The sequence below is a fragment of the Sphaeramia orbicularis genome, chromosome 17 (genome assembly GCF_902148855.1).
Source record: "Sphaeramia orbicularis chromosome 17, fSphaOr1.1, whole genome shotgun sequence".
NCBI lineage: Eukaryota > Metazoa > Chordata > Actinopteri > Kurtiformes > Apogonidae > Sphaeramia > Sphaeramia orbicularis.
The window spans coordinates 52,047,564-52,061,810 of NC_043973.1; the positions used below are offsets into that span (position 1 = coordinate 52,047,564).

Below are 14,247 nucleotides of genomic sequence, written 5' to 3' on the forward strand. Positions count from 1 at the left end.
GTAAATAACAATGTGATCGTGTGACCTACGTCAGTGTCTGTTTTGTACAACGTTTAAAGCTTCAGGAGGCAGAAATCAGCAGGAAAAAATGACACTATCATTGTGCAGCTCTTTCCTCTCTGTTCTAAACACAGATTATGTATAAACATAAAAACAACAGCATCTCAAGCTAAAATCTCACAGTTGGAGGAGCTGCCACAACAAAAACAAAGACAAAGACAAAGGCACCTCTTCCCATTTCCTAATGTTGTGTCCTCTTTGACTTCCTAACCCTTTAAAGGGCACTCATTCAAATATTCATTTCAACCTTTCTGTTATTGGACATCATCATCTTCCTCTTCTTGCCATAAAACATCTGAGCAGCACTTGTTAAAAAACAAAGACATGCAATAAAACTGTTGAAAGGTCATAAACTGACAAAAAAATCACTCATATTCACTATTTACAGCTTCAACATGTCTATAAAATCTCTCTGAATCACTGTATAGTGTTAAAAAAAAAAACCAACATGCTTCTGGACCTCACTGAGGCACGGGATTGACCCCATAGTTAATGTTTGTGGAAATTACCAAAAATAGTCACTTGCCTAATAAAGGGTTAATCCTCCTGGAAAACTGTGAAATTTCCCCATGGTGGGATAAATAAAGTCTTATCTTATCTCATCTCACCTCACCTCACCTCACCTCATCGTATCTTATCTTATCTTATCTTATCTTATCTTATCTTATCTTATCTTATCTTATCTTATCTTATCTTATCTTATCTTATCTTATTTTATCTTATCTTATCTCATCTCATCTCATCTCATCTCATCTCATCTTATCTTATCTCATCTTATCTTATCTTAAAATCTCAGAGCACCATCTTTAAGGATGTTTCAATTTCTAAAATGCTGTAGGTTGACTCATAGTGGATTTTTAAAGGCTGATATTCTCCTGAGACTTAGGAAAGTAAAGGTTTTGGCTTTTTTTTTTTTTTTTTTTTTTTTTTTTTTACATTCCAAATAGCATAATGCAACAGTTTTTGCAGACACATTTTTTTTAAAAATTATTTTATGGAGTGTTATTTGCAGTGGACAGCATTTTTTTTTTTTTTAGTAAAACTGTGAAACTTATCCCTTAAAGAGGACAAAAATGCATTGCTGGGACTCAGGAGACTAAAACCTCCAGAATAAAAGTGAAACTTTACCAAGTTTGAGTCACTAATAAAGACAAATTCAGTCCAAATGCTGTAGTTTCCAAAATACAGTCTTGGGTCAAAATGTGAAATAATGAGAATTAATGAGAGAATGGGTTTTACTCCAAAGGAATCTTAATTTTAGAGCTACCAGATCTACTTCAAAATACTGTCTTCACATTATAATACATTCACCTTACAGGTTCTTTATACTGAAACATTTATAAATCTATTGGATAAATGAACATAAACCCATATATATGTGGAATAACACTTTATCATATACAGTGACAACATCAGTTAACCAGCACTTTAGTCATATTCGTCATATTAATCACATTTTCCAATTCATCATGTTAAAGTATGTAAGATTTAACACATTTTGTCCATGAGGTAGAATATTAAAAAAAAAAAAATCACCAGAAAACCCCTGTAGACAAATGTATTATTATTATTATTATTATTATTATTATTATTATTATTATTATTATAGTGATAATAAAACCCTCAGTTATGACCTACATTTAGTAGAAACTGAATAATTGATGAACTAAGTCAATGTACTCAGGAACAACTAATAACGTCTGGATCACTGAACATCAGACTGTAAAAAATCAGGGTTTTTAATTTTCTCTTAGTCAATAATTCCAGCGGAGAAGCCTAATGTTAGTTATTTCTAACAGCCAGTACTAGATGGACTTGGATAATTGATCTACTGTATGAAAAACATGTCAGGTTTTTGGGGGAGTTATGACTGAGAGCACACAGGTGTATCCTCTTTGTGGTGATCAGATACTGTACATGAGAGATGGGGCTCATATCTGGATTGTATAAACCACTGAACAAACAGGACTTTTAAAAAATCTATGTTTCCCTCAGTCTGAAGATTTACTATTAAAACCTGTAAGTGTTAAATATAAAAATGTGTGATGCCCCTACATGGCTTTAATAAGAAGTTAACAAAAACTTAGCATGAACAGATTAATGTGAAGATGTCTTATTTCCCTAAATGCCTGTACGATGCAAGGAGAGGAATCAAATACATAGAATTTTCACTAATTCTGTTTTATGTTCTTTAGCTAATAGCTAATAGATAAACACAGAACTAGCTAGTAGCAGCTACAGCAGAAGGTCAATTCAGATGTAGAGGATTATTGGTGACACATAACTCACTATTTTCACCTTGTTGGCCCACCGTATAGCTTATAATGTATTTGAATTCACTTTGAAATATTCATTTTAGTTTAACCGTTTATACAGCATTATTTTTGTACCTGTAAGATAACCGCTGACTACACAACTAGCTAGTAGCAGCTAAAACAGAGACAAAAACAGTTCAGTTTAGATACTGAGGATCTTTGGCTGCACTTATCTGACAACTTCCACCTCTTTAACCCGTGATACAGGTTGTCATTTATCTGAAATTACTTTTAAATATTAATTTGAATTCAGAAGTTTTATTTCAAGCGCCATTATTTTACCGCTAAGCTAATGGCTAACAGCTAAATACACCGCTAGCTAGTAATAGCTACACTAGAGACATTTCAGAAACAGGTCAGTTCAGAGGTAGGGGATCGCTGGCCCCACTTAACCCACTATATTTACCTTATATTTACCTCCTTACTCTGTCATACAGGTTATAATACTTATGAAATTGCTTTAAAGCATTATATTTAATATAACCCTAACATTTATACAAGCACCAGTAAGCTAACGGCTAATGGCCATATGCATACAGTTACTAGCATTCTAGCATGAAATTTTGTGTTAGTTAAGTTTTTACCTCTGCACAAAATAAAGTAATACTACAGGTAAAATACAGCTTGCTAACTTAATAAATATATATATATTTTAAATATTTACTTAACATTTGCCTTAATCAGTGTTTGAAAACTGTGCTGTAGTGTTGATGATTGAACTAGCATTAGCAAGTACATGCAACTTAACCAAAGATTCCAGGACTATTGACAAAAGAATCAAATGTGGCCGGAATCATTGTTGATGAAAATAGAAAGGTTAACCACGAGCTTAACTTTTGATCATGTTTTTCACTGTTAGACTAGTGTACCAGTTCTTTGACATTGCCAGTAATTGAACTGTTGTGGATTTCTTAGCCACAATGTGAGAGATTAGTGACATGTTTGGTCACTTTGGTTATTTTTTACCTGGTTTGAGATATAAAACTCATATGTGTTCAGTCCATAGCTGCTTTAAATGCCTGTCCTACCACCTCAAACTATCACTGGTCTCACAAAAATAATGATTTTATCTATGTTAGGTCTTATCAGGTGGTGTTGTAATTTGCTAGTCTGTAGGCAAAATGTTAAAAAACATCATAGAGGTCGTCTGGTTTGTTTTCACAAAAGAATTTCTTATCCTTGGATCTGACTCATTCCTCTCATAGGACTCCATGCAGACAGATCAGACTCTGGTCTCCTGTCAAATTCCTTAAGGCTTTGACATGGTTACACCTAAAGACTGAGATCTAGTGTCTGTAGTCTAGTTATCTTTTACTTAATGACTATAGGCTTTAAGTTGAACACAAGCTGTAGTATTTATGGGTTTTAATGTGCTTCACTGTTAAAACTGTATGGGTTATGTAGAGAACAGTTCAACCATTGTCAAGGCTCATATGTTTACATATATTCCAGGATACTCCGTCAATATATGGTAACCTATAAGTAAATGTCAGCTAACTACCTGCCTACTAACCTATTACATGTCAATGTCTGTAAATATTTACTCTTTTCTTCCTCCGTAAGAATCATTGTGCAATGTACTGCATTTAATTGAAGCAGGTAGTTCTTCGTTTTAGTCCTGGTTTTGTAGTTTCCTCTGATAATGCAGTTTTGGTGCTGCATATCATTCCCTTCATTTGTGACTGAGGATGCATTTTCTGGTAAGGAAGTGACATCTGAGACTCCCTGTAGCGCTAGACACTAAAGAATTTCAGATGGATGCTGACACTAACCTGCGTCCTCTTCCCTGAAGCCTCCAGTGAATTAAAATGAAACAAACCGAGGTGGATATTCTTTGAAGATCCTGTTTATCTGACTGTTTTTATGTTATTTTCTCATTATTTTGCTCCACATTTCTCTTTTTTCGGTCCTCCTACTCAGTTTGCTTTATGTCTTTGCCATCTTCTCTATGTTTCTGATTTTTTTTCTCTCTCCTCTGCCTGTCTGTCTGTCTGTCTTTCTGTCTCAGGTCCTGTGATGGGTGGGATGACGGGTCAGTGGAATCAGAACAAGATGAAGGACACCAGTGTTCCTGACTCATTCCTAGGTCTACTTCACTTTTTCACCTTTTTGTGTCGTTTCTTACACTTCATATGCTCAGTTTTCTTTGTTGTGCTCTTATCATCAATCCCTCAGTGGGACGTCACACACACACAATCTTAAATTTATCATTTTTAATTTTGGTATTTAATGGCAGACTCTAATCTTCACTCAGTCATTTGCATTATCAGCCTTGTTGAAATAATGAAGTAGGATTGTAATAATGAAAGAAGCCCCTGCCTCTGTAAAAGTTTTCTGTTAATGATAGCTCTGTTTCTGGGAATGTTACAAGAATATTCTATGACACTCGGACTTATTTGGCACAGAGGCCACTATTTGTTATATGTAAATCAAAATGTTTAACTATGAATAAACCATGGGACTTTAGCAAAGTGTGATATTTAGCATCAGCAGCTGAATTTTAGTTGAGTGCAGGATATTTTTAGCCACAGTTCTACTTTAGATTTACAGTTAACCTCCCTCTTCGAGACACAGATTTTCATGAACCACACATTTGATAATTGCGATGTGGTCACATTGTTTAATGTACAGTGTTAAATTATTCAAGCATGGCTGGTTTTGTGCTCACTGGTGCATTCACTAATGTAATGTGACTAAAACACTGCCTGAATCCAACAAAAAGAGGATTCACTGTCTTTAAAAATACTTGTAACCCTTAAAAAGGTGCAGCTATTATTAGCATACAAGTATATGACCCATAAAAACAGGAATAGTCATAATTCCCCTCGCTATTCCTAATTACAGTAGGAATAACCTTTATTGTCATTGCAAAAATACAGCTGTATAGTGCAACACAATTTAGTTTTTTATGCTCTGTAAAGTTCTCAGAATTATAAATACAGAAAGCAATTATAAAAGCAGTTTAGAATAGAAATGGAAAATTAGTCAAATAAAAACACAGGCACACACAAAAAATGAGTCCAATATCAATAAACGTGTATAATGTACAGGTGTTGTGTTCAGGTTGTTCTGCAAGGTGCAAAATTTGATGTAGTACTTCATATTTTGCTCTTTTACACATATTTTCTGTTCTTATTTATTAATGCAGTCTCTACTGAGGGCTGCTTTAATATTTGTATGTTTTATATATTATATACTTATATATTTTTTGAGCCTTCATACTCATTTCATGATGGAGATTTGTACATTTACTGTCTTAGTATGACTCTACTTCATGAACTGATCTTTGTTACCACCTATAGTCAGATGTGTTCAGTCTGTGTCCTTGGGTCAGATTCTAACAAACCTCATTAGTTTTCTAATGGTTTGAACTGGAGCTGTTCTTATCGTCCTATTCTGAACCTCCAGACTCAAATAAATAATGTGATTTTGCCTCATAAAACTGCTGCCTTGATCAAGTTTATTTGTTTGTCAGTTTTAATCTGAGATAATGTATTAAAATGCCACAGTGACATGACAACGTAAGCTGCAGAGGTGCATTTGTTGTTGGGAAACTTTGTTACCTTTAAGAACAATTAAGGACTTCGGTTCTAGTGGGAAAACATTATATGATATAGAGAAAATATGGCAAAAATGTTTTAACCCTTCAGAGTCCCTGAACGCACCATCACTTTAAAATAGCATAGCTGACTTAGGATGACATACTAGCAGGAGGAAACCTCACTGAGTCTTTATTTGAACTTGTGTGGAAAGTGCAGATGTCAAAGCAAAACTGTGAAGTCAATTGTGTTGAAAGGACGAGTAAAACCAGACTTATGATACACAACTGAATTTTTGACAATATTTCATCACATGTAGGAAGAGACAATAAAAACAGGATTATAAGGTGTAAAAGTGAACTACATCAACCAATCAGATGTGTGGTATCTTGTGACACCTGATTATTGTTCAAAATAGTTGTATGTAGTTTTGTGAGTTGCAAAAATGGTTTGTTCATCATATTGTGACACCAGATTGTTTTATATGTTGTTGTATATAGTTTTCCTAAAAAAAAAAAAACGCCGCAGGCACCGCCTGCAATTTCATGCAAATAATTGTATATAACTTTATTGTTTGCTAAATTTGTGGGTTTTTTTTTTTTTATATAAGTTTTCTATTTATATGTTCATTCAAAGTTATCAAAATGGTTTGTTTAACATGTTTTTGGTGAAAAAATGTAAAAAAAAAAAAAAATCAAACTTTTCCCTATTTGAAAAAGAAGAAAAGTTCCTACTGGATTTCATGTTGTTTGTGTGATTTTAGGTTCAGTGTGTTAATACAGCACGTTAAATAAAAAAAAAAAATCTGAGGCTGTGCTGAAAAAATTATTCCAAACAAGGCAAAGTAAACAAAGAAATATAAAGGCAAAATCAAAATGATTCAAAAAGGACTTCTAAGGGTTACATATAGTGCACATCTAAAGGGAAACTGATATTTACTCAGGCCTTTATTATGTGGTAAAAGCAGAACAAAAACAAACTCGACCTCACAAGTCTGATATGGTTCTGTATAAGTGGGATTCTCCTGCTCCTGAAAACATCCACATCCACAGACACTGATCACCTCCACTCCATGTTCAGAATCATGCAGCAGGTGGATTAAAGTTCCACTTCCTGTTTCATCTTTTGTCTTTTGTTGTCTTTTGTTTCTCTCCATCAGGCTTCTCCCAGTCTGGGATGGGAGGGACCGGTCTGCCGCCCTTCCAGACCAGTATGAGCTCCACCCTGGGCCAGTCTGGGATAGGTTTGGCCATGGACACCCAGAAGAGCTCAGGCCTGTTCGGTTCAGATCCCAAACCCGCCGGTAACATTAGCGGAGGGAGTCCGTTTAAGGCCAGTGATCCGTTTTCCACCGGTGGACCGGGAATCCATGGTCTGGATCACTCTACAGGTAACAGGAACAGGGTTGGTTGCATGTTTTGATCCTGGAGGAGAAGGACAAAAGGGCAGCATCGTAAATGGGTTAGCTGGATTTATGAAGGAAACCAGGCCAAAACAGAACCATACTTACAGATTAAATCCAAACTAAAGCCCTGATGTCTTATTTTCCTGCTGTATAGAGCTGTAACAGGGCGGCAGGGGCCAAGTAACAGCTTTGGGCAGCAGAGGGCAGCCTTTTCTAGTCAGATTAATTTAAAGTGGAACAGTTCCAGCTTTGCTTCTATGCTGCTTGTTGCCTCATGTCTTTACACTCCATGCACCCTCCTTCTGTCTTGTATCTACTGACAAACAGCACCAAAACACAAATCAGACCCACATGTTAAACACTCTGAAGAAAAACAGTAGCCTCTGGGCAAAACAGTTCATCTCCATTTACCTTTAATATGAATCAGTGATGTTAATGATAATTTAGGTAGAAAATCAACTGTTGCAGTCACCTGGAAACAAAACACAAACCAACAGGGTGACTTGACAAGAAAAACACTTCAGTAAACCATATGTTTTGCACTTCACACTAATATGCATGCAGTGAATAAACTTAACAATCAGCACAAATTATATAATTCAGAAGATCTTCCAACAGAAAAAGGCCTTAACCCTTAAAATGACTCATTCGTGTATATCCACAGCACATTAAACATTTAACAAGCTCTTCTCTCCTCTGTTGTGTTTCTGTGCTAAAGATAACCCAGTTAGCTTAAAGCTAGCTCACAAGTGTTATATAAGAGCTACTATTCTCGTCGAGTCGCTGAAGGTGCATCAGGATACGATGCATCAGTGACAGGTTGTAGTAGGAAAAAAACAGCTAAACTCCACAAATGCACAGCAGAACACACTGGTCGAACACTCCAAAACATCACTATCACTAATATATACAATTTTTTACAAGAATTTACTTCAAAAACACAGCTAAAACCTCAGTAAAATGCTGCTAAAAGTATTGGACCTACTATTATGTGTCCCTCAGCAATCTCAGCTTTCAGATATTGTTTAAATTTTTTCCATAGCGTGAATGGTTCAGGAGTTACGGTAATTTGAATGACATAAAATGTCAAATGTGTCACTGGAGACACACATCGTCTTAAAAGGGTTTAATGTTATGTTATGTTTCCGTCCACAGCTGCTTCATAATGAGCCACTTTAATAATTCACACATATTTCACATCTTTTCAATACAAGTGGAGTCGCTTTATTGACACAGAATGAACTTCTTGCCACTCATTACATTTTCAGAAAAGAGATGGCAGTGATATAATCACAAGCTGCTATTTTAAAACATAGCCGAGCACTTCTGCAAATGGGCCAATGCTGTTACATCATTTGGTTACATTAATGAAATGCTTTACTCTTGTTGAAACATTTCTTCTAAATGTTGGATTAAATTTGCAGCCTATAGGTTCTGAATTAAAAAAAGCAAAGATGCACCCTCAGAAATATTGTGGACATTAGAATGGGCAGACAGGAGGTCATAGTGACCCCAGCCTTTGAACTTTGGCTACCAAAATTGTGCGTATTCCTCCTTCCTCAGGGTGCTTGCACAGGTTTTGAAAGTCTTAAAGAGTATGGAATTTGTATAGGCAAGGCAAGGCAGAATTATTTGTATAGCACAATTCATACACAGGGCAATTCACAGTGCTTTACAGAAATTGAAAAAAAAAAATACCCTGTTTTCCCAACCTTAAAAAGTCTGGAATTTTGTGTGAAAGTCTGAATAAAGTCTGGAAAAAATCTTCTCTCATAGTTGAATTTTAGAGTATGTGCAAAAGTAAATAATCTTGTAAGATAAGAACTGCATGAGGAAAACATAAAAAACTAGATGTGATTTCACTAACCGGTCATTACTGGAATGATTCTAGTGAAACTTGTTTGTGTGATATTCATGCACTTTTGTGATTTTCATGTTTCGAAAACATTTCTGTCAGTAAAACATAATTTACTGCAAATTATGCATTCATTCATTCATACATTTATTGGAATGAACTTTTGTACTACACACAACAGGTACAGTCTCAACCAAAAAAGTAGGAATACAACTATAGAAGTACATAAAGTCAAGGTCTGGGGAAAGAAACAGCAGTTTTGAAAAAGTCTGGAAAATGTCTGTATTTTTTAGTTGGATAAAGGTCAAGCACCCCGTTACCTCTAAGTGAATTTGTACAAAATGATGTGATATTTTGTCAAACTGATATCTCGTTTTAAACATAATGGGGTACTGACTGATGAGCAGACCTTCTTATTAACATGCACTGTGGAGATGAACATCTAGAAAACAAAAAAAAAGTAAAACGTACAAGTCAGTCTTTTGTCCAGATCATTCTGTGTTTTATTTGGAGAGTTTTTTGTGACAGAATGTAAGACTTTAGCTATTCCATGAGCATCTTTTTTGACATTAAAGGTTAAATAATTGTTCAAAATGAAGATGCAGAAACAAAAACCACGAAGTACAAAGCTGGGTTTTATTATATACATCAGACATATGTATCAGATTCATCCTGTGAGCAGAAATAAACTAAAACCCATAAGTCTCCACAAACAACACACTCATTCATTGCCAATACCTTAAACTGGTGGCAGACAATATATTGGATCCGCAATAGGACGAGGTCAAGGGCGTCACAGATGGAACGCCCACTACTTTATAATTCATCAATTTTGAACCAGACAAGTTTACGACAAATATTACACATAATTGTAAAGGTCTAAATGCCATCTTAAACATACTCAAAGGGCAAAACTTAGTTTCAAATATTTTTTAATGACAAATATCAAAAACTATTTCATCATGGGCAGACAAAAATGTCTATTTTTTGCAAGAATTACAAAGTTCTCCAAAGTGAACTTCCTCTGACATTTTCATCCTAATATGTATTCAGTGTATACCTTAAACCCTCTATTTTACAACCTAATAATTGGTTAGTGGAAAAAAATATTTAATCAGACCTAAATAGCAAGAGTTTTGACAAATGGCAGCGTCACGGATGGACAACAAAAGTAAATATCAAATTAAACTTTTTTTATTTCAATTATCAATATCGTATACATTTTTTTATCAATATTTACAACATTCAATTAATATTAACTTTATATTTGAATGTCTTTTGCAAAGATATATGTACTTTTTAATTTTAAACACTGTGTGTTTAGAATATGACATAAATAATATAATCGTCAAATATCAATGTATTTGGAATAAATTTAGTTAATTTATGAGAGTTTATAAAATGAACCCAGAGTCACGGTAGAAAACTTTGTCACTTTCCAAACATTCATACTCTTAAAACTCCTGAAATTTTTTTTTTTCACAAATTTATTCTCATTTCAAAATGCATTTTCCTGAAAATATAAGTAATTACCTATCCACAAATATAAGTTTGGTGTTGATTATTGTAATTAAATTTTTTTGACCAGATGTTAACCTTCCCTTGACTTCACCCAATAGTTGGTTGTTACTGGCTTAGACTATTCCTCTGTATCTGTGAGGGGGAAACCCTTTGCACAAAAAAAAATCACTCTTCACTTCTGCATAAGCAGCATTTCAAACAGCACTAATGTTTCTCCTGGCCATTTTCCAGAGTCCAGATTAAGATGTGATCCCATTAAATACCTTATTGCATTAAATATGGATGATAATGGCCCCGCCTCATCTCTTCCTAGAGCTGTTTATAGCTGGGAGAAAATAGCAACTTCAATCAATTTGGAAATGAGGGGAAAGGTGCCAGATTTAGAGGGGAACACATGTTTTTGGTTTTTTTTTTCTCCCAGTGATGTAAGACAGACTGAAAGGTGAGCAGGAGATGGGACGATGAAAAGTGAGGATGAGGTATAATCATGTAGGCAGGACGGTGGCGTGACGAGCAGACTGAGGGCTGTATTAGTTTTATTTTTCAATCTATCCCTCTGTCTGTCTGTTTCTGTCTATCCCTTCATCTCTATCTCTTGTTCCTTGCGAGCTGATGAAGTGCTTGTCAGTAATAATTAAGAAAAATGGACAAACTGTGAAGATAGTGGGAACAGACAATGCAGGGATCGTTTCAGTATGAGCTAAATATCGTGTTTGTCTGTTGAATTGTGCATGCATTCATGTTGTTTTCTAATTCCGTGTGTTAACTGTGGAATCATTGTCCAGTGTTTCTGCATGTGCGACATTTATCACCATGACTCTTCAGACATGCATGCTTTTGTTTTCAAGCCTGCATGTAAGACTATAAACCTGTGCTTGGTTTGTGGACGTCAGCGCTCTAATGCTCCCAATGTGTTTCGTTTTGCTCTGCTGTGTGTGTGTGCAGTGCCTGCTTCCTACAAAAAAAAAACAACTCAGATCTGCCCCTTTATTTATGATTTTGATGATGATGATGATGATGATGATGTTGAGGATGATATTGAAAGGAGGGAAATTAAAGTGCATGTCTGTATGTCGAGGGGGAAACGCAACCAAACACTGTATAACTAAATCTACATGACATGAGTTACACAGAGCAACTAAAAGAGGGGATCTTACAAGAGTTTTAAGGAAATTAAAGGTAAATTAACACTAAATGAAAACCAATTTCACCTCAGACTTGATGTTGCTGGAAAAGAGATCCAATTAAACCATTAAACACTGAATTCATAGAGTCTTAATGTGTTCATAGAGTGTCTGTAGCAGGTAGGTAAGTAGTGGACAGATGTATTTATAACAGTAGAAACCGTCACATACATCACACATAATGAAACTGCTGGTTTCAAAGGAACCTGAAAGCGATCAGACTATGGTTACTACAGAACAGCTGAAAACACCGCTTTATTACCAGAGGTGTCAAAAGTATTCACATTCATTCCTCAGATAGAAGTATAGATACTAGGGTTTAAAAAAAAAAAACTTCTGAAGTAAAAGTGTAAAAGTACTGGTTTCAAAACTACTTAAAGTATAAAAGTAACTGTAAGGGGGAAAAATGGGATTAGGACAAAAGCTTAGGTAGTTCCACAGGGGAGGGGCCTATAGTGCACTACCCTACCTCTCAAAAAATATTTTTCTAAAGGCCATAATAGCCATAATGTTATATTAAAATGTTAATGTTGAAAAATGTGGGATGCACTAGGCTACCTGTTTGAGCCGCATATATGAACATTTAAAATGAGCCCATTTGAGTCCTGTGCAAATGTATTAAAGAACCATATACAGTCGCGGAAAAAAATATTAGACTACCCTTGTTTTCTTCAATTTCTTGTTCATTTTAATGCCTGGTACAACTAAAGGTACATGTGTTTGGACAAATATAATGATAATAACAAAATAGCTCATAGTAGTTAATTTCAGAGCTGATATCTATTCATTTTCCATTGGTTTTCTTGATAATAACCAAATCACTTCAGTTCTTACATCAATATCTATGGCATTGTACTGTCAAAAACAGTGTTGTTAGGCATTCCATGTTTTCTTTTCTGTCTGTTTTAGTCACATGATACACACAGGAGTTAGTATTTGATTGCATAACCATTGTTTTTGATGACTTTTGATGGTCTAATAATTTTTTCCGTGACTGTATGTGTACTACTGAGCATTAACATGTGTTTCATGGAGCGGAGGATATGATGACTAATTGAATATAAGTATTGGAATGGTGCTAAAAGTCAGCTGCGATGGATCGTGTCCAAACCAATAGGGTGTCGGAATTGAATATGTTTATACTCTCACCCATCCACAATGAAATTCACTCTATCTGGATGGTGCGATTTATCTGCATTGTTTTTTTTTTGTTTTTTTTTTATTTTTATTTGAACAATGACAAATCAGAATGAAAACAAGCTGAAATAAAATAGGAGTACGAGGCTATTTTTAAAATGTAGAAAGTACAGATAATTGCATGAAAATGTAAGGAGTAGAAATAAAAAGTCAGCTGAAAAATAATTACTCCAGTAAAGTATAGATAACCAAAATTTCCACTTAAGTAAGGTAACAAAGTATTTGTACTTCGTCACTTGACATCTCTGCTTATTACTCCTTTTGTCTTCTTTCAATTGGAACACAGAAATAAGCTGCAGCATCTTTAAATGCATGTATGACGAACAATTCTATTTCATTAGCAGCTTTTACATTTGTATCCTCATTTTTTTTTTTTTACATATTTATCCTCTAAAAGTACTAAAAAAAGGCCTTTGTTTAAGTTGACGTTAAACTCATTGCAGTGATTTCACTGAATACATTTCTGTATCATGCATTTGTTAACACTAGTGACTTTGCATTGTCCTTGAGGATGACTGATGTAGTGTATTTCCAGCTGATGCTTACAGTAACAAATTGCATCATGCATGCTGTAATCACAGGCATTGGCAACATGTGACATGAACTGAAACATGTCAGTTAAAAACCTGCACAAGCATTTTAGACTTTGAAGAAGCACAAAGGTATTAAAATGGAGTAGAATGCAATACAATATCTTTATTGTCATTTCTAACAAGTAACAAGTACAATCTGTTCATCATAAATACAACCTACTATAAAAATACAAATAAAAGCAGCTAAATAAATAGGTTTTAGGGAAAATAAATAGGTAAAAAAAAACAAGCAGCAACCCAACTCTCATACATAAGCATACATTCTGTTCTTACACTGATCCCCTTATATATTATGAGAATGTCTTTAGAGTTTAGCAGTGATTATCTCGATTACCGATCGACCACTGGATGAAGTTGTGTCTCCAGAATAAAGCTTGTAGATGCCTAATGAAAGGCCTGAAGTGAAAATGACTGTGCACATTCTTTTACAGGTCTGCATCAGCAACATAAAGACAGCAGTAAAGTTCAGTCCTGGCATTAAAATGCATCCCATGTACTTCTCCAGTGAACACTTCTAATCAGATCTGACTTCTGTACTCTGTATGCAAATAAACATCCTCATCTATAGCCTAAAACAG

The 14,247-nt window shown here is 34.9% G+C and overlaps 1 protein-coding gene across 1 annotated transcript in view; it reads left to right on the forward strand.

Annotated features, from left to right (window-relative positions):
* The window catches only part of LOC115437433 (formin-like protein 8), a 67,851-nt gene that overhangs the window by 50,913 nt on the left and 2,691 nt on the right, over positions 1-14,247 (forward strand). Inside the window, exons 4-5 of the mRNA XM_030160651.1 lie at positions 4,384-4,461; positions 7,074-7,304. Of these exons, the coding sequence (XP_030016511.1) occupies positions 4,384-4,461; positions 7,074-7,304 (309 nt within the window). The remainder of the gene's footprint in view (positions 1-4,383; positions 4,462-7,073; positions 7,305-14,247) is intronic.